The sequence below is a fragment of the Cherax quadricarinatus genome, chromosome 28 (assembly GCF_038502225.1).
Source record: "Cherax quadricarinatus isolate ZL_2023a chromosome 28, ASM3850222v1, whole genome shotgun sequence".
NCBI lineage: Eukaryota > Metazoa > Arthropoda > Malacostraca > Decapoda > Parastacidae > Cherax > Cherax quadricarinatus.
In genome coordinates, this window is record NC_091319.1 from 29,856,914 (window position 1) to 29,878,058 (window position 21,145).

At 38.4% G+C, this 21,145-nt stretch overlaps 1 protein-coding gene across 6 annotated transcripts in view; it reads left to right on the forward strand.

Moving 5' to 3' along the window:
- The window catches only part of Ndg (Nidogen), a 211,029-nt gene that overhangs the window by 174,155 nt on the left and 15,729 nt on the right, over positions 1-21,145 (forward strand). For all 6 annotated transcript variants that reach the window (XM_070089510.1, XM_053782899.2, XM_070089511.1 and 3 more), the window contains 2 exons: positions 13,502-13,664; positions 13,952-14,077. In XM_070089510.1, coding sequence (XP_069945611.1) covers positions 13,502-13,664; positions 13,952-14,077 — 289 coding nt within the window. The remainder of the gene's footprint in view (positions 1-13,501; positions 13,665-13,951; positions 14,078-21,145) is intronic.

A 21,145-nucleotide genomic window follows, 5' to 3' on the forward strand; every position in this document is an offset into this window, starting at 1 on the left:
AAAAATTAAAGCCTATTTTTGTAGGAGAGGTTTGCAGTACATGGAGTCAACTTTCTCATCCTTCTCTGTATATTGTCGAGTGCTCTTATGAACATCCAATAATATGCATACCTGAACTGAACAGCATTATCCAAATGAGATCTAAACCAAAGATATATAAAGCTGAAATATAGCCGTAGAATTTCTTTGAAGCCAAGAATTTGGCTTCATAGAAATGTCCACTAAACAGATCCTTTTTCCATTCACTCTAAGATCTACATTGTTAAGCTTTTATGACATACTTGTGTCCTTTTCATAGGATTAGAACCTTATACTTATTTGCATTGAACTGTATTATCTGTCACTTCTTGGACTACAATATCCTTTTCAGATCATACTGTAGCCTTCTGGTGTTCATGTCATAAATTATTTGGTGGCCTATTTAAGGGACATTGGCAAACTTACATGCGGCATGTAGCCATTTATCCCCTCATCAATGTCATTTAAGTAGACTGTAAACAACATGTGTCCCAGCACTGAACCCTGTGGCACGCCACTTGCAACGGGTCTCAGTTCCAATTTCTCTCCCTAAATGTAAACCGTTTCTTACCCATTAAGCATGTCTCAACCCAGGAGATAATTTCTTCTCCTATTCCATGTGCTGTTACTTTCTAAATCAGACACCTGTGCGAAACTTTATCAAAGGCCTTACTGAAGTACATATACACAATACTTTATTTTTTATATTCGTCTACCGACTCGAATTCTTTAGCGAGAAAAGGTTATTAAATTCATAAGGCTAGAACGCCCCTTGTAAAACAGTGCTGAGATTTTTTGATCAAATTAACTTTCAAGGTGGCTTCGAATTTCATAAAAAAAATGATTGACACCTTCAATTTTCCCTCAATTGAGGTTAGGTTGATTGGTCTATAATTCAAAGATAAGGACCTATCTCCTACTCTTTTAATGGTTATCACATCTGTTCTTTTCCATTTATCCGGTAAGATACTTGTTTGTGTTGATGTGTTGAAGAAACTAGCTAATGGCTTGCCATTCCTTTAGAACCCATGGAAACAGTTCATCATAGTTCGGCGATTTGTTCGACGACTATTTCACTAGTCAGTTTGTTAGTGCATGATTTATTTTCGTCCTGACCAGTACAAGTATTGATATTTAGGATTTCTTTTATATCCTCTTTTGTAAAAGTAGAGAGGAAATACTTGCTAAAAATGGTACACATTTATTTCTCACTAACAGTAGGCTGACCTGAGTTACATTTAAGTGGGTCTATCTTTTCCCTATCTAATTCCAATATACCTGAAAGAAACTCATCGCAACCTTAATTCCATAGTCTCTTCCTTATTCCTATTGTTTATGTCTCTTTTAAACAGAATATCTTCTTAAATAAGGGTAATTCATGTTTGATTTAAATTCTCTACTAGGTATATACAGCGTGGCCAGCATGTACAATGCTTTGGAAAATGTTATATTAGTAACTATCACTACCTTCCATTCGGTCTTCGTCATGGTAGTCCCTAGTCAGGTTACCCCCAGTGTACACTTCTCAGGTAATCCCTTAGCTCCATACAACTTGCAGCTCGAAAACTGGGGACCTTGTGAAGGCTTACTCAGCCCTGTAACAATTTCAGTCAGTATTACCAAGGCTGGCTCCTCCTCAGGAAAATTAATGAATAGAGAAAGAAATAATAACAGACAATGATAAACACTTTATTATTTAGAAACGGAAAATGTAAAACAATAAAACATGAATGGGCATCCTAATTGAAAGAAAAATGAAAAATTAAATGAAAAAAATTACATTTGAACTCAACGCTAATATAGGTATATCGTGGTAATGAGGTGTCATGTGTTGGTGACACTGCGTGTTGTTGAAATCGTAGCCGTTGCTGATGTGGGGGGGGGGGGGGGGTAGCAGGTGTTGGTGACCACCATCGGCTCGTTCTTCACAGAGCGTAGCCGTGAATAATGACTTCAGATGACAGGAAAACAGGTTCGTTACCACTGCTATGATGAGGGGTTAGGCCCTGTGTTGGCTTACATAACAGGTAATTAGATTATACATGGGACGTCTCAGGACGTTAGTCCGTCTCCTATTCTTCTCGTTGGTTGGCAGGTGACCCTCTCTGTCATTCCAAGAGAAGTGTTGGGAGCTGTGAGTCGAGTCATTTACTGTTTGACCGGAGCCCTACATGTCACCTTTCGGGGGGGGGGAGAGGGAGGGGAAGGGATAGCGGGAATTAGACTGACCCCTACCTTAACAAGCAGCCGGCAATCAAACTATCACTTTCGGGGAGGGGGAAAAAAGGGGGGGGGGAATAGCAGGAGCTGGACTTACCCTACCTTAACAAGTAGCCGGCAATGAAACTATTGTTACTATACACTCCCTCGTTACTCCTATCTATTGAACTTTTCCCTCACACTCCCCCATACCAAGACTTATAGTCAAGGAGTATAAGAAGAATAGGCGAGGAAAAAGTTCTAACATGTGGAAGCCGCGTAAGGTAACAAATCTTCTACTGACTGTCACGACTTAACCAGAGAAATAATTGGATGAACCATTGATATACACAATATGGAACTTAAAAGCCTGGAGTGCCAATGTCCACCTCAAGAGGCGACTGTTGGTTCCCTTAAAAGTTTCTAGGTATATCAAAGGTTTGTGGTCCGTTTCTAAAATGAATTCTTTTCCCAGTAAATAAAATTTAACCTTGGAGATACCCCACACAAGAGCCAAACATTCCTTTTCTGTGGTGGAATATCTCGTTTCTGCAGGAAGGAAGTTTTAGATTTAATAAATATACAGGATTTAGGAGAGTGTGTATTTTGTGCAGTAAGCACCTGACACCTATTGCAAGAACTATACTTTTTTGTAACCTGAGAATACATGCTTGGCCAAAAATAAGTGTGCTTGAGTTTATGCCACGCCTTACGATGGGCCAAGTGTTTGGTCACTGGCAAATCATGAGCCATTTGAAGAACAGTCTCTCGACATGGTTTAGGAACAACAAGGAGGGAATAATCTATCACTGAAGAATGAGGTCTAAATACAGATTTATGTAAGATACCATTAATATATTCAAACTTATGAGATACGTATCTCCCATGGATAACGTTGTTGTTAAAAGCTTGATTACGACAATCCCGAAGTGAAGGGCAATTGCACTGTATATTGACAAAGTCATCCTTGGACATAAAATCTGGGAAAATAAAAGGACTTACAGTGGGAGAAGAGGAGGTAGGAGAAGCCGAAGTTATGGTCTGAGCCCTAGTCAAGACATTGAGAGTGCCGGAGGCAATACCCTTACTTTCACCTGACGAGTGGACAGGTGATCCTGCTACCTCACTATCGAGAGCAGTATCATCCGTTTCCACCCCCAAATGAACAGTACGAGACAAAGCAGCTTCCGGTGCAGAATTGTTAAGGGGCTTATTTAACTTGCAAGGAGGAAGAGCTGGAAAACTTAAATCCACGGGTGGTGACGAAAGATCCACCTCTGAAGGAAGAACGGCACCTTTAATGTTGCCCACTGTTATAGAACAAGTAATTGGGGCTAGTACCGCATTAGTCCAACCGGTGAACCATTTAGTTTTCAAGTAACAGCGTATTGTAGGGAAAGTATTTTCACGACCCAAGTAATCTGAAAGAATAGAGGACACACGAGAGGTGTTAAAGTAAGGGAATAGTTTGTCCGAAATTACGATGCACGTACATCCAGTGTCACATAATATATCAGAGACTTTTATACCATTAACTGCTCAGGAACAGAAGGGTGCTTGGTCATTACCGTCAACAAAACATCTACCAACTTTCTCTATTTTCTTGGAAGGACAATCTGGACGTTTATGTCCGATACCACCACATCGATGACAGGTTGGTATAATAGCTGGTGACTTTGCTTCTACTGTAGGCTTCTTAATCTTTGGTTCAGGTGAACCATTGCCCTTAAGGTTCGATCCCTTTAGGTCTTTATAGGAATTGTGAGCCTCAGCATACAAGTCAGCAGCCTCAGCAACTTCCTCAACTTTAATCAGGTTACTTTCTCTGATGAATGTTCTTATCTGGTGGGGAAGAGCTATCAGGAACTGGTCAGCAACCATGAAGTCTCTAAGAGATTCATAACTGTGATCAATTCCTGAGCTCTTTATCCAAAAGTCGAACAAACGAAAGAGTGTTACTTGTAACTGCTGAAAGTTTTGGCCATGCTGTAAGGTGGCATACCTGAAATCTTTCCTGTAAGAATTTGTGGTTTTTTTGATATGCTTTAAGGATTGCCTTCTTCAGTAGGTTATAATTACATATGATATCCTGCAACAAAGTTGCATAGATGTTCAAAGCTGTACCAGAAAATAACATTCCTAACCTGGTAGCCCAGGTGTCAGCAGGCCATTCACAGAGGGTAGCAGTATTTTCGAACCTGATAATGTATGAAGTAATGTCATTACCCTCTGTGAAGGGAGGTAAATTAAGTGTTGGAATATGTGCACTAGCTGCATGATGTTCAATTACTCCTTCCTCTAATTGTTGTTGTGTAAGAGTTAACTTTTTATTCTCTAATTCAAGGCGAGCTTTTTCGAGCTCGCGATCCTTTTCTCTCTCTGTTAACTCAAGTTCTCTAGCTTTTTCCTCACGTTCTCTAGCTTTTTCCTCACGTTCTCTAGCTCTTTCCTCAACTTCTCTATCCTTTGCTCTTTCCTCAAGTTCTCTTAATTTAACTTGTTCCTCATGTACTTTAGCTTGTTCCTCATGTACTCTAGCTCTCTCCTCATGATCAAGTCTATCACGCTCCTTTTTGTCTTCTCTCTCCCTTTCTAACTGTCTATCTTGGTTTTCTCTTTCAATTCGATCTCTCTCCTTTTTATCCTCTCTTTCTCTTTCTAACTGTCTTTCTTGATTCTCTCTCTCTATTCTTTCTCTCTCCTTATTCTCTTCTCTTTCCCTTTCTGTCTCTCTTCTCTCTCAATTCTCTCTCTTTCAAGTCTTTCCTGGATCTTAGCACTAATGAAAGATTCTAAATTTTTCCCTGTTATTCCTAACTTACTTCCAGCGTTCATCCAAAACTGGTATTCCTCCATACTTGCAAGAATAACTTAAACTACCAGGGGAAAAATGAAACGGGTATCAACAAAAACGGAGGGTTCAATTCCTGCTCCACTCAAACTGTAAATAAACCAGAGGGCTCGATCCCTGCTTCAATTAAACAATATGTATTAATGAAAACGAAGGGTTCTATGCCGGCTCCGAGTAAACAGTAAGTAGAATGTGTCACTTGACCATCCAATCTTCTCACCAACAAATCAAGAGTGTCCTACGACAGTTCCCTTGATAAAATAAAGAGCTCAATGAAACAAATTGTCACTGGAAAATCTCGGGTCCCTAGAGTCTAATCCTCCAGTGTTTCAAGCTCGGAAAAAAAAAGTGGCAGAATTAAATATTGTATCCTGCCTGACTTGACTTACAATAAATTGAGACTATAACAATCACCAAATCTTTTAAATACCTGTACTGTAGTCCTACCACAGAGAATGATTACTCATGGCTGGTGGTAACCGTCTGTGGTATGCGGCGTTGAAGTTCCAATGGTAGATTCGAAATGGAATTGAATCTTGATTCAGTAGAGTTGATCCTGGCAAGGTCGCCACTTGTGAAGGCTTACTCAGCCCTGTAACAATTTCAGTCAGTATTACCAAGGCTGGCTCCTCCTCAGGAAAATTAATGAATAGAAAAAGAAATAATAACAGACAATGATAAACACTTTATTATTTAGAAACGGAAAATGTAAAACAATAAAACATGAATGGGTATCCTAATTGAAAGAAAAATGAAAAATGAAATGAAAAAATTACATTTGAACCCAATGCTAATATAGGTATATCGTGGTAATGGGGTATCAGGTGTTGGTGACACTGCGTGTTGTTGAAATCGTAGCCGTTGCTGATGTGGGGGGGGGGGGTAGCAGGTGTTGGTGACCACCACCGGCTCGTTCTTCACAGAGTGTAGCCGTGGATAATGACTTCAGATGACAGGAAAACAGGTTCATTACCACTGCTATGATGAGGGGTTAGGTCCTGTGTTGGCTTACATAACAGGTAATTAGATTAACATGGGATGTCTCAGGATGTTAGTCCGTCTCCTTCTATTCTTCTCGTTGGTTGGCAGGTGACCCTCTGTCATTCCAAGAGTAGTGTTGGGAGCTGTGAGTCGAGTCATTTACTGTTTGACCGGAGCCCCATACGTCACCTTTCGGGGGGGGGGAAGAGGGAGGGGAAGGGATAGTGGGAGCTAGACTGACCCCTACCTTAACAAGCAGCCGGCAATCAAACTATCACTTTCGGGGAGGGGGAAAAAGGGGGGGGGGGAATATCGGGAGCTGGACTTACCCTACCTTAACAAGTAGCCAGCAATGAAACTATTGTTACTATACACTCCCTCGCTACTCCTATCTATTGAACTTTTCCCTCACAGACCTTAACGGTGTTAACAGTATTAATCAAAGAATCCTTGTTTTCCTCTATTTGATTTTGACGCACTCAAAAATAAAAAAAAAGAAAAACAGGAATCCTAGACCAATTTAAGAAAGTCGCTGAAATCTAGACTGTCAAATTGCTCTAATCGATTTGGCTAAAGTTTAAATCTTCCATTGAAACTACATATTCGTTTCTAAATGTCTGAGAAACTGTCCTAAAACGACTACTGTGGTCATTATGTATATTTGGGGGTCTGTAAATCACACCTAAGATTGGCATTTCATGCTTTCGAGAAACTGTAGCCAAATAGGCTCAGTGTTTGTCCCTTCAATTTATATATCGTTTTTTATACAACAGCTTATATTGTCATTATCCTGCTGATTTATTTATTTATTTATTTATTTATTTAATGTCTTTGCAAACAGTACATTGAGATTGTGTATATACAGTAGTGGGTTGCAATACAAAGAGAGCCTCTATTATGCCTTGGTATTATGGGCCAACTTAACATTATTGGCTAACATTCTAATTAATACTAAGAAATAGTATATCATAGTAGTACAGTAGGAAAGTAATTATTTCATAGTTGTACAGTAGAATATTAATTATAAATGAATCAAAATTTGTATAATACAAAGATATACGTATTTATATTCTAAAATGCTTTTGTGAAAAACAATGATTCAGTTATATTCCTGTCAACAATGGATAAAAGGTTCAATGTGACTGTTTCAGTTATGATGTGGGAGTACATAGGTGAGTAAATGTATACTGAGTATTTAGCATTTAGTCTAGGGTGATTAAGTGGCTTTTGAGAAGAGTCTTAAATTGATTTTCAGACTGGGTTACTTTAATAACTTCTGGTAATGAATTCCATATTTTGGGGCCCTTTATGTGCATAGAGTTTTTACAGTGTGATATGGACACGAGGTATATCAAAAAGAGATCTGTGTCTTGTGTTGTGGAATATTTATGTCTTGTAAGTGGAATTCAACAGACATATCCTGGTTTTTTCAAGTTGAACCAGGTTTCACTTATTGCAATATTGCAATTAGTCTTAGTTTATCTATTTTATTTCTTCAATTTCCTAAAGAAATTTTTGACTCGCTTTTCTCTACTTTAGCGTTTTCTTTGAAAACCAATTTTCTTTCTTTTACCAGGACCTTTTTTTTAACAGCTATCCTGTTTATTAGATCGTCTTGTATAAAAGGAAAGCGATTTGCCCTGCTTCAACCTTCCTAAATTTCGTCATTCTGCCTCTTCTGGAAACCACTTTCCATTCCTTTTTTTCTGATATGTTTCCATACGTTTCTGCCAGACACGTTACATTCCTTAATGAACTTACCATCCACATCTAATTGAGATTTTAATTTTTCATTCTAAGAACTACAAAAACATTCTTGGGAGCTAGAATCTCATCCTTGTGAACTAGAACACTAACTTTTACAACTGGTAACATTGCTTCAAGGAACCCTACAATGAAACTAAACCACGGGCTGGGATAGAACCCGCGATCAGAGAGTCTCAAAACTCCAGACCATCGCGTTAGCCACTGGACCAGCTAGCCACAATAAGATTCGTCTAACTAGATATATTTCTACACCATAGGAAGGTTAGTATAGGCACCACTGTGACCACAAATGCAAGTTTTTACAGACGAATCTCCAGCTAGCGTGGCCGTGACGACCTCTAGCTCAAGTCCCCTCAAAGCCGTCAACATGACGCACGAAATCGTAATGTGCAAATCTTATTGTGGCTAGCTGGTCCAGTGACTAACGCAACGGTCTGGAGTTTTGAGACTCTCTGATCGCGGGTTCTATCCTCACCCGTGGTATGGTTTGTTTGCAATCGTGTCATTACGATTTCGTGAGTCATGTTGACGGCTTTGAGGGGACTTGAGCTAGAGTTCGTCACGGCCACTCTAGCTGGAGATTCGTCTGTAAAAACTTGCATTTGTGGTCACAGTGGTGCCTATGCTAACCTTCCTATGGTGTAGAAATATACGTAGTTGGACGAATCTTATTGTGGCTAGCTGTCCAGTGGCTAACGCGACGATCTGGAGTTTTGAGACTCTCTGATGACGGGTTCTATTCCCGCCCGTGGTATGGTTTGTTTGCAATCGTGTCATTACGATTTCGTAAGTCATGTCAACTCTACAATGCCTCTGAAAGCTTATTACACAAGCCATGGTTGCTTGTCTTTAAACAATTCACTTAAAATTCCTTGAGAATGGCAAACAGATCCACACAACCACCTATATCCACTCACCTATTTATGATATATCCATGCATATATATATATATATATATATATATATATATATATATATATATATATATATATATATATATATATATATATATATATATATATATATATATATATATATACATATATATATATAGTATATATATATATATGTATATATATATATATATATATATATATATATATATATATATATATATATATATATATTTTTTTTATTATCACACCGGCCGATTCCCACCAAGGCAGGGTGGCCCGAAAAAGAAAAACTTTCACCATCATTCACTCCATCACTGTCTTGCCAGAAGGGTGCTTTACACTACAGTTTTTAAACTGCAACATTAACACCCCTCCTTCAGAGTGCAGGCACTGTACTTCCCATCTCCAGGACTCAAGTCCGGCCTGCCGGTTTCCCTGAATCCCTTCATAAATGTTACTTTGCTCACACTCCAACAGCACGTCAAGTATTAAAAACCATTTGTCTCCATTCCCTCCTATCAAACACGCTCACGCATGCCTGCTGGAAGTCCAAGCCCCTCGCACACAAAACCTCCTTTACCCCCTCCCTCCAACCCTTCCTAGGCCGACCCCTACCCCGCCTTCCTTCCACTACAGACTGATACACTCTTGAAGTCATTCTGTTTCGCTCCATTCTCTCTACATGTCCGAACCACCTCAACAACCCTTCCTCAGCCCTCTGGACAACAGTTTTGGTAATCCCGCACCTCCTCCTAACTTCCAAACTACGAATTCTCTGCATTATATTCACACCACACATTGCCCTCAGACATGACATCTCCACTGCCTCCAGCCTTCTCCTCGCTGCAACATTCATCACCCACGCTTCACACCCATATAAGAGCGTTGGTAAAACTATACTCTCATACATTCCCCTCTATGCCTCCAAGGACAAAGTTCTTTGTCTCCACAGACTCCTAAGTGCACCACTCACTCTTTTTCCCTCATCAATTCTATGATTCACCTCATCTTTCATAGACCCATCCGCTGACACGTCCACTCCCAAATATCTGAATACGTTCACCTCCTCCATACTCTCTCCCTCCAATCTGATATTCAATCTTTCATCACCTAATCTTTTTGTTATCCTCATAACCTTACTCTTTCCTGTATTCACCTTTAATTTTCTTCTTTTGCACACCCTACCAAATTCATCCACCAATCTCTGCAACTTCTCTTCAGAATCTCCCAAGAGCACAGTGTCATCAGCAAAGAGCAGCTGTGACAACTCCCACTTTGTGTGTGATTCTTTATCTTTTAACTCCACGCCTCTTGCCAAGACCCTCGCATTTACTTCTCTTACAACCCCATCTATAAATATATTAAACAACCACGATGACATCACACATCCTTGTCTAAGGCCTACTTTTACTGGGAAAAAATTTCCCTCTTTCCTACATACTCTAACTTGAGCCTCACTATCCTCGTAAAAACTCTTCACTGCTTTCAGTAACCTACCTCCTACACCATACACTTGCAACATCTGCCACATTGCCCCCCTATCCACCCTGTCATACGCCTTTTCCAAATCCATAAATGCCACAAAGACCTCTTTAGCCTTATCTAAATACTGTTCACTTATATGTTTCACTGTAAACACCTGGTCCACACACCCCCTACCTTTCCTAAAGCCTCCTTGTTCATCTGCTATCTTATTCTCCGTCTTACTCTTAATTCTTTCAATTATAACTCTACCATACACTTTACCAGGTACACTCAACAGACTTATCCCCCTATAATTTTTGCACTCTCTTTTATCCCCTTTGCCTTTATACAAAGGAACTATGCATGCTCTCTGCCAATCCCTAGGTACCTTACCCTCTTCCATACATTTATTAAATAATTGCACCAACCACTCCAAAACTATATCCCCACCTGCTTTTAACATTTCTATCTTTATCCCATCAATCCCGGCTGCCTTACCCCCTTTCATTTTACCTACTGCCTCACGAACTTCCCCCACACTCACAACTGGCTCTTCCTCACTCCTACAAGATGTTATTCCTCCTTGCCCTATACACGAAATCACAGCTTCCCTATCTTCATCAACATTTAACAATTCCTCAAAATATTCCTTCCATCTTCCCAATACCTCTAACTCTCCATTTAATAACTCTCCTCTCCTATTTTTAACTGACAAATCCATTTGTTCTCTAGGCTTTCTTAACTTGTTAATCTCACTCCAAAACTTTTTCTTATTTTCAACAAAATTTGTTGATAACATCTCACCCACTCTCTCATTTGCTCTCTTTTTACATTGCTTCACCACTCTCTTAACTTCTCTCTTTTTCTCCATATACTCTTCCCTCCTTGCATCACTTCTACTTTGTAAAAACTTCTCATATGCTAACTTTTTCTCCCTTACTACTCTCTTTACATCATCATTCCACCAATCGCTCCTCTTCCCTCCTGCACCCACTTTCCTGTAACCACAAACTTCTGCTGAACACTCTAACACTACATTTTTAAACCTACCCCATACCTCTTCGACCCCATTGCCTATGCTCTCATTAGCCCATCTATCCTCCAATAGCTGTTTATATCTTATCCTAACTGCCTCCTCTTTTAGTTTATAAACCTTCACCTCTCTCTTCCCTGATGCTTCTATTCTCCTTGTATCCCATCTACCTTTTACTCTCAGTGTAGCTACAACTAGAAAGTGATCTGATATATCTGTGGCCCCTCTATAAACATGTACATCCTGAAGTCTACTCAACAGTCTTTTATCTACCAATACATAATCCAACAAACTACTGTCATTTCGCCCTACATCATATCGTGTATACTTATTTATCCTCTTTTTCTTAAAATATGTATTACCTATAACTAAACCCCTTTCTATACAAAGTTCAATCAAAGGGCTCCCATTATCATTTACACCTGGCACCCCAAACTTACCTACCACACCCTCTCTAAAAGTTTCTCCTACTTTAGCATTCAAGTCCCCTACCACAATTACTCTCTCACTTGGTTCAAAGGCTCCTATACATTCACTTAACATCTCCCAAAATCTCTCTCTCTCCTCTGCATTCCTCTCTTCTCCAGGTGCATACACGCTTATTATGACCCACTTCTCGCATCCAACCTTTACTTTAATCCACATAATTCTTGAATTTACACATTCATATTCTCTTTTCTCCTTCCATAACTGATCATTTAACATTACTGCTACCCCTTCCTTTGCTCTAACTCTCTCAGATACTCCAGATTTAATCCCATTTATTTCCCCCCACTGAAACTCTCCTACCCCGAATATGTAAAACTGATCAATTAGCAAGAACTCATTTAAAATTAATTCCTTTCTGAAATTTTCTTTTATACGTTTAAAGATATATTTTTTCATTATTGTTAATGTAAAAATTTATAATTTTGCTCCAAAAGAATCTTAGAAAACTTACCTAATCTTATTGTAACAAGCGCAATTTATTTTAGCCTAACCCAACTAAATATATTTTAGATTTGTTTACAATAATTTAATACTAAACAAACACAGTGAAATATATTTTTTTCGTTAGGTTGAGAATGATTTTGGCGAAATTATTGCATACACAAATTTTCACTTGTCCTGTTTGGCAAGATGAACGTTGCTATTTAAGCCAAGATCGTAAGTTCTGCCTATTCGGCACGACATGTATATATATATATATATATATATATATATATATATATATATATATATATATATATATATATATATATATATATATATATATATATATATATATATATGCGCTTTATATGCATCTTCTCTGTTTCCTGAGGGTGTGAAGCATGGGTTGTAAATGCTGAAGCAAGGAGGAGGCTGGAGGCAGTGAATTTGTCGTATCTCAAGAAAATGTATGGTGTAAATGTTATGCAGAGAATACGTAATGTAGAAATTAGAATGAGGTGTGGAGTTACTAAAAGTATTAGTCATAGGGCTGAAGAGGGGTTATTGAGGTGGTTTGGTCATTTAGAAAGGATAGAACAAAGTAAAATGACTTGGAGAGAGTATAAATCTGTCGGGAAAGGAAGGCGGGGTAGGGGTCGTCCCAGGAAAGGTTGGAGGGAGGGGGTAAAGGAGTTTTTGTGAGCTAGGCGCTTGGATTTATAGCCAGCAAGCGTATGGGAGCGTGTTAGATAGAAGTGAATAGAGGCAAATGGTTTTTGGGACCTGACGAGCTGTTGGAGTGTGAACAGGGTAAAATTTTGTGAAGGGCTTCAGGAAAACCGGTTAGCCAGACTTGAGTCCTGGAGATGGGAAGTACAGTGCCTGCACTTTAAAGGAGGGTTTTGGGATATTGGCTGTTTGGAAGGACGTCTGAGCTGTCATATTTGAGCGCCTCTGCAAAGACAATCATTATGTATTAATGATAGTGAAAGTGCTGAAGGATGATGAATGTTTTTTCTATCGTTTTGGGTTTTTCTTTCTTTTTGGGTCACCCTGCCTCGGTGGGAAACGGCCAACGCGTTAAAAAAATCTCTGAAATACAAAATTATATATAACTTTAAAAAATATTTAGGGCAGCCATTAGTGATTTTCGCAGGTTCTAGATTCATTAGCTCCTCTGGGAATTTAACCCCTGAAAATTTGTAGAGCTAACTGTACTTCAACTATTGAACATGACACATTTTATACCCAAAGGTTCAAAGGCACTTCCTACGTGTACTGAACAGTAATAATATAACTATATCATAGTAGTCATAATAAATTAATTTGATTTTTATACATTAAATTATTTTCTTATCGGCTTTACTTTTATATCAATAGGGCTTCCAAGGTGATGGCTTCTTTTGTCAGTCATCAAGGTCGTGTGAATCAGACCCTTCAGTGTGCCATCCCCAGGCTGCTTGTCTGCCTGATCGATCGTCTCCATTTGGTTTCTCATGTAGATGTCGTGCTGGCTTTACTGGTGATGGATATACTTGCCAAGGTGAGCTTTAATTACTGGGGTGACTGTTCTGTTCACAAAGGAAGAAATTTTTATCAGTAATTACTTTTCTATATACAGAAGTCAACATCGCTTCTCTTTGTGAATGATATTTTTTTGTATAAAAACGAAGAAGTAATGGAAATTATGCCATAGAGCTTTTCGTATATTGTAGAGGTCATAATTAATTTATTTTAAAATAAATGTCTAGAAAATTTAATTTATTTTTGTTATAGAAGCTGCATTATAACTACTTTTTAGTGGTCATTTATATTTCTTGTCTTCATTAGAGGCACCAGATCACGAGAAAAATCTGCTACTCCTCAACCAAGGATTATCTCTCCTTCGAATGCCTGTTGATTTACGATCTGGAGGTGGCTTACCTATCCACGTGGATCCCTTTATGACTGCTGTGGGTGAGTGTTAAGAAAATCTGCTGTTCTCCTTAAACCGGAAAACAGTATGCACATAACCGTATCACATCTTAACATTCTGTCTTTCAGAGATTGCTCAAGATGAGGAAGCTGAAGTCCATACACTTTTGATAAGAACTGTGCATCAGGAGTCATCACCTTGACATGGCCTTGATATGACCTATGATATGGCCTTGGATGCACTGGAAGAAAATCAGAATGCAGATGTAATATACACAGACTTTGCAAAAGCCTTTGACTAATGCGATCATGGCGTAATAGCCCATAAAATACGTGCTAAAGGAATAACTGGGAAAGTGGGGAGATGGATCTTCAACTTCCTAACAAATTGAACACAAAGAGTAGTGGTCAACAGAGTTAAATCGGAGGCTGCCATAGTGAAGAGCTCTGTTCCACAAGGCACACTACTCGCCCCCATCTTATTCCTCATCCTCATATCAGACATAGACAGAGATATACACCACAGCACTGTATCATCCTTTGCGGATGATACTAGGACCTGCATGAGGCTGTCATCTGCTGAGGACGCGGTTAACCTCCAAGAAGATATAAACAAAGTTTTCCAGTGGGCAACGGTAAACAATATGATGTTCAATGAGGACAAATTCCAACTACTCCGTTATGGAAAACTGGAGGAGATAATAACTAGAACAGAGTATACTACAGACTCTGGCCATACAATAGAGTGGAAAAATTATGTAAGGGACCTGGGAGTAGTAATGTCTGAGGATCTCACTTTCAAGGATCACAGCAGTGCCACGATCGCAAGTGCAAAGAAAATGATAGGATGGATAATGAGAACGTTCAAAACGAGAGATGCCAAGCCAATGATGATCCTTTTCAAATCGCTTGTTCTCTCTGGGCTGGAATACTGCTGTACATTAACATCTCCATTCAAAGCAGGTGAAATTGCAGATCTAGAGAGTGTACAGAGATCCTTTACTGCACGTATAAGTTCTGTCAAGCACCTTAACTACTGGGAACGTTTGGAAGCACTTGACTTGTACTCGTTGGAACGCAGGAGGGAGAGATATATCATAATCTACACTTGGAAAATCCTGGAAGGAATGGTCCCGAATCTGCACACAGAAATCACTCCCTACGAAAGTAAAAGACTGGGCAGGCGATGCAAAATGCCTCCAATTAAAAGTAGGGGCGCCATTGGTACACTAAAGGAAAACACCATAAGTGTCCGGGGCCCAAGACTGTTCAACACCCTCCCATCAAGCATTAGGGAAATTGCCAATAAGCCCCTGGCTGCCTTCAAGAGAGAGCTGGACAGATACCTAAAGTCGGTGCCGGATCAGCCGGGCTGTGGCTCGTACGTTGGACTGCGTGCGGCCAGCAGTAACAGCCTGGTTGATCAGGCCCTGATCCACCGGGAGGCCTGGTCATGGACCGGGCCGCGGGGGCGTTGATCCCCGGAATAACCTCCAGGTAACCTTACAGACCAGGGGTGGGCAAGTTCTTCGACAAGAAGAACCACATATAATACTTTTGATACATTTTTGAATTTTCAAGAGCCACAGAAAATATTTTAAAATTGTATTTATAATAATAAAAAATACAATTATACAGTAATCCTATTCTTCAGAGCAGAAAATGTTTCATCTCTGCTCGTTGAAGATTTTGGTTGAATCTTCATTTTCACAGTTAACAGTTAGGATGACAAAGTTGCCCTTAAAAACTCAGTGAGGAGGTTGTTAGTGAGGATAGCACGATGTTTTGACTTGATAAATTTCATGACAGAGAGGAGAGATTTACAACAGTAAGTTATCCCAAAAACAGAGGGTAGTTGGAAGTCCGTTTTCTGAAGATTGGAATACTTTGCTTCTGGTATTTGTTTCCAAAAGTCAGAGTTGAGCTTTTATGTGTTAACTTAAACCACATCTTCCTGCAGTTCAAGCTCTGTTTTTATTGAAGCAACATCCGAGGCAAAAGGTGCAACAACAGGTCATCCATCGTTGAAGATATCAGTCACTAAAGGATCCACGAGAAATTCAAAACATGGCTTTAACTTTTAAGTTTATGAAACCTGATCTTAAAATCATTATAAAATGTTTCAAGGTTTCCTGCGTATTGTTTCAATTTACTAACCTCAATTTCAACATCAGGAAAAGCAATTATTCTTATTTTAAGGTTGGGAGTTATAAAATATATAGACTGGAGCTGAAACGTATTGTATACAGTTTGAAAAACTGAAGCTTATAAGTTTTGATTATATTTAGCTGAAGCCAGCATAACACAAACTTCACTTTTTCACTAATTTAATGTCACATTTTCTTAAAACGTTCCTAACAAGTGAGAGAGAGAGCATGAAACAGGAAGCTTTGTTTTACTGCTGCAGTGTTGCTACAGTTCTTTAACCCGTTATTTCTAATTTTGGTAGTGTTGTCTCCATGAAAAATTATGAAACTGCTCATATGAGCTTATGCGTTATTTTTAAATGATAAAGTATAAATAATTTGGTATGACATTCACACTAAATTTAATACGCCAAATTTGTACTGCTCACAAAGTGCTGTAAGGCCCCCCCCCCAAAAAAAAAAAAAAGTACTAGGGGTACACTTATGAACTGAGAGAGAGGAGAGTCAGAACTGGCACATGTCAGATTCAGTTAACAATCCTTAAAAGGAGTCTCTACTGAAAGTAGAAATTATTGAGAATACAGAAGGCATAGCAAGGGTGACAGTATGCTGAAAGAAACAGAGACTGAATAAATTCTACAAAGTCATTGAGCGATACATTCACTCAATATGTTTATAACAATCAGCAACACCTGACTGATCTGACAGTGAGATGCTGGGCATCTCTTAATGCGGTGATGTGCCAGTCTCTTGTAGCTAATACAGTCATGTGAAAAAGTTTTTCGACACCGAATAACGATGAAATGAGGTTGATCAGTGAGTTAAACTCAGGCTTTATAACAACAGTTTGATTGTCACTGATTCGGACCAGCGTTATTGCCATCAGTCCCAGATGTACTGAGACTGAACTGAATATATCAGGAAAAGATCAGATCTCAAATGAAAAGTGAAAAGTCCTGAAACACAAAATATTCAGGGAGACTCTGCAAGTTCATTTCCTTGAACACCAAAATGCTCAGAAAAAACGTGTCTTTGCACTCGCTGACGAAGTAACGCAGGTAGTGTAATAAGTGAAGCACGATGGAAGCTAGTAGTCAATGCTCTGAAGTGCAAGTGCGCAATTCTGAAAAGATTATCTATATTCTAGCAATACATCGTGCCCTCCCTCTACTTTATGAAGTAAATCTTACCTGAACAGGAAAAGGTGTGATGAACCTCAGCACAATTCAAATACTGTGGAATCTACAGATTGCTAAGTTCATAGTCACGGATAGAAAATGTGCATATAATAGCGCGAACTATGCATGAACAACAATATTTCAAGCAGCGACCAGCTAAACAGACCATGGTTCGCAGCTGACCACGGTAGCTAGGAAACGTTGCTGGGCATTTTCGTACAACACACGGAGGGCAAATAAAATGATCATTTTCGAGGATTAGTAGCTATTGTATTAGGGCTCATTAGTAAAGAAGCATCAGTGCCTCTCAAAGTATCAGTAACATTTATTGTTCCATTTGCCACATGTTTTTAATTTTCCCCACACTATATGGCCTTGATACTAAGTAAGAATTCTTCTTACTGCTTATTTAATTTAAGAATCTTAACTTCTAGCTATAGTGCTCTTTTCTTGTGTTTTGATAACCACCACTGCCATATTCCGATACCTCTTATTTTTATTCTCATGTCAGGGATCACATACCTCTACTGCTTATGTATCAAATATTAGTCCTGAACTTAACGTATTAAACAACGTCTCTGTTGCCTTGTATAAGTTCACACCATAACAAGCTCAAAATTATGTGAACCAGTTCATTGAAGACTTGAAGAACAATGCAATACACACGCCCCTACCAAACCTGCCTGCTGTCCCCTTTATCGCCACCAAGCGCTTCGCTGATGGATTAAACCTTGGTTCTGTTTCTATTAATGAAGACACTCCTATTCTTCACGTATCCTCACTTTCCCGCTCTCCAGACCATGGAGCTGAGTTCTTCTCGAGGATGAGGAACGGACCACCTCAGAAACTACTACTTTGAGGTTTAAGGACTGATCAAATCATCTTTACCTCGCTACTCCTGCTGTCCCTATATATATTATCTGTATTTAACTGAAAAAGCCTACCGTGTAGGCGAAATGTTTAAATAACAAAGATACCCAACCGTTGCATACGTGTCTTACTCATCTACGTGTTCTTACTGTATACCATTTTCATAATTATAATATATATTCTTGCTGCCCAATACCCTAGACCACTGAGATATCTTCAGTTCTGGATCATATCATGATCAACAAATTAGCATCTATAAATTCAAGTATTATCCTGGAGGGACCATCTGATCTTTTCACAACTTTTCTTAAAACTAACATTTCAAAAATCTCGCTTAAAACAAAATATATTTTTTTTTAGATTCCAGAATGATGCTTCATTTAACTGCTATATCGATGTCATTAAGCACAAAATTAAAAAAAAAAACTGTGTTTTATATTCTGTATAATATACATCGTGAAATAGAAAGCCTGATCAGTGTTACAAAACACTCTCCAGAAACTTTGTCAAGCCATTAACTCCTGGATATCGAAAAGTTGCTGCAATAAAAATGTCACATTAATCCCACATGTGTTCTTTTACCTAATATATTGTAGGTAGTTCTTCCATATTTATTACTAAAGATAGAAACAGTTCCATCTCTCCTTTAAATTCCAAGATATTTTTTTTTATTTTCAGTATGGTATGGAATAATTTATCCCTCGTGGCCGGAGGGTAGAGAAAGAGACTTCTGCATTTCTATCCTTGACTCATTTGCAATGATAATACAGAATAGTTTTTTATCTACAAAGAAGTAGACAGCGGTTCTCAGAAGATATATCCTGAGTGCGGAGCTACAAGTCCTGTGCTATCCGTCTGTCCATTGTAGTAAAATGGTCTCTATGTACGGTAGATGTTTATAGCAGCACATAGTTTAACCCTCGCAATTCACGCCTTCTCTGAGAGAACGAGGAGAAAGGTCCAACCAACAAGCGTATGGTAACCTCGAAGACCATAATTCCTTAACCCGGTAAATTAACTGCCTTCAAAATCATGAATAGATAAAAAGTGATATAACATTTTTATGTGCTATACAAAATATTTTGACCTGGATATGTCACTTGCTGCCAAAATTATTCCATATACATAAAACTTGCGTAATGATACAACTAGAGCATTCCAGTCTTGTATTTTACGTGAATAAGGAATGTAAGTCATATTTTAAAGTCAACTGCTAACCAGCAAATTAAGATATTCTTTATATTATTATTTACATTAAGATAACAGAAACAAGAGTGTGATCATTGGATTCATTTTAAGAGCACTTGGAATTTCTTCATCTTATACGTCTCTCGAGAAATTATATCAATGCATTCGTCACATAACTTCATTACCCACAATATTTCATTATCGATTGCAAGAAGAAAGCCGAGAAAGTAATACTCAACTGTAGTACAATTCACCCAGTAGATGCATTCTACCTCCTCAACTAAACCTATAACAATCTTTCCAGCAGGAGTACATTTAATTTAAACCCATAACAGACTTAGTCAAGAAGAAAGAGCAGACAGTGAACGCCGCTGTCGGCATATATACCATTTAGTGTGGAAATGGTATATATGCCGACAGCGGTATGTATACCATTCTTTGACTCTGGTATATATACCAGAGTCAAAGAATATAAACACATGCCAGAAGTATGACATAAGAAACGTATGCACTCTACACCGAAACAGTGAGAACCACCTAATGAATTTCTCAGAGGCAATAGTGACTGTCGCGGCAGATTATGTTTAGATTTAGCAGTAATAGAAACAAATAATAAACAAACTCCGGCGTCTTAGTGAGGTTTATCCTCTCTGGTCATGATACTGCGATCACCTAACTTCACCTACTCGACAGATATATATATATATATATATATATATATATATATATATATATATATATATATATATATATATATATATATATATATATATATATATGTTGTTTTACTTTGTATCATATTTTTGTGAATGTTTCGTCAATGTATTTTGTCTTTAAATAAAATATACATACATAATATAGGGGGTGGTAGGAGAAAATTCTCAAACAGCTTCAGGGAGAATCTTGAGTTTTCCCTGAAGCAAGTTTATTCTTTTCTCTGAGGATGAGGGTCCCCATGACAGTTCTAGAGGTGGTACCTCCCTATATTTTTTATATATATATATATATATATATATATATATATATATATATATATATATATACATATATTTCAATGTCTTGTTATTAGCTGTATGAACTGATAAAATCCATGGTGATGATAATAAACAGGATGGTAATAAACTATGTACGATAGCGGTAACTAGTGACATGGTCCTCAGACAAATAGAGAAACTAAAACCTACAAATCCCCAGGTCCTGATGAACTGTTTGCAAGGATGTTAAAGGAATGTAAAGAGGAACTTAGCATACCTTTGGCTAATCTTTTTAACATATCACTACAAACTGGCATAGTGCCTGATAAGTGGAAAATGGCAAATGTAATACCTATTTACAAGGCAGGTGACAGGTCCTTGGCTTCGAACTATAGACCAATAAGCCTTACCTCCATAGTGGGAAAATTTATGGAATCAATAATTGCCGAAGCAATTCGTAGCCATCTTGACAGGCACAGATTGATTAATGATTCTCAACACGGTTTTACAAAGGGGCGTTCCTGTCTTACGAATTTACTAACTTTTTTCACTAAGGTGTTTGAGGAGGTAGATCATGGTAATGAATATGATATTGTGTATATGGACTTCAGTAAGGCTTTCGATAGAGTTCCACAGCAGAGGCTATTGAGGAAACTTAGGGCAAACGGAATAGGAGGAGAAATTTTTTCCTGGGTAGAGGCATGGCTGACAAATAGACAGCAGAGAGTTTGCATAAATGGGGAGAAATCCGAA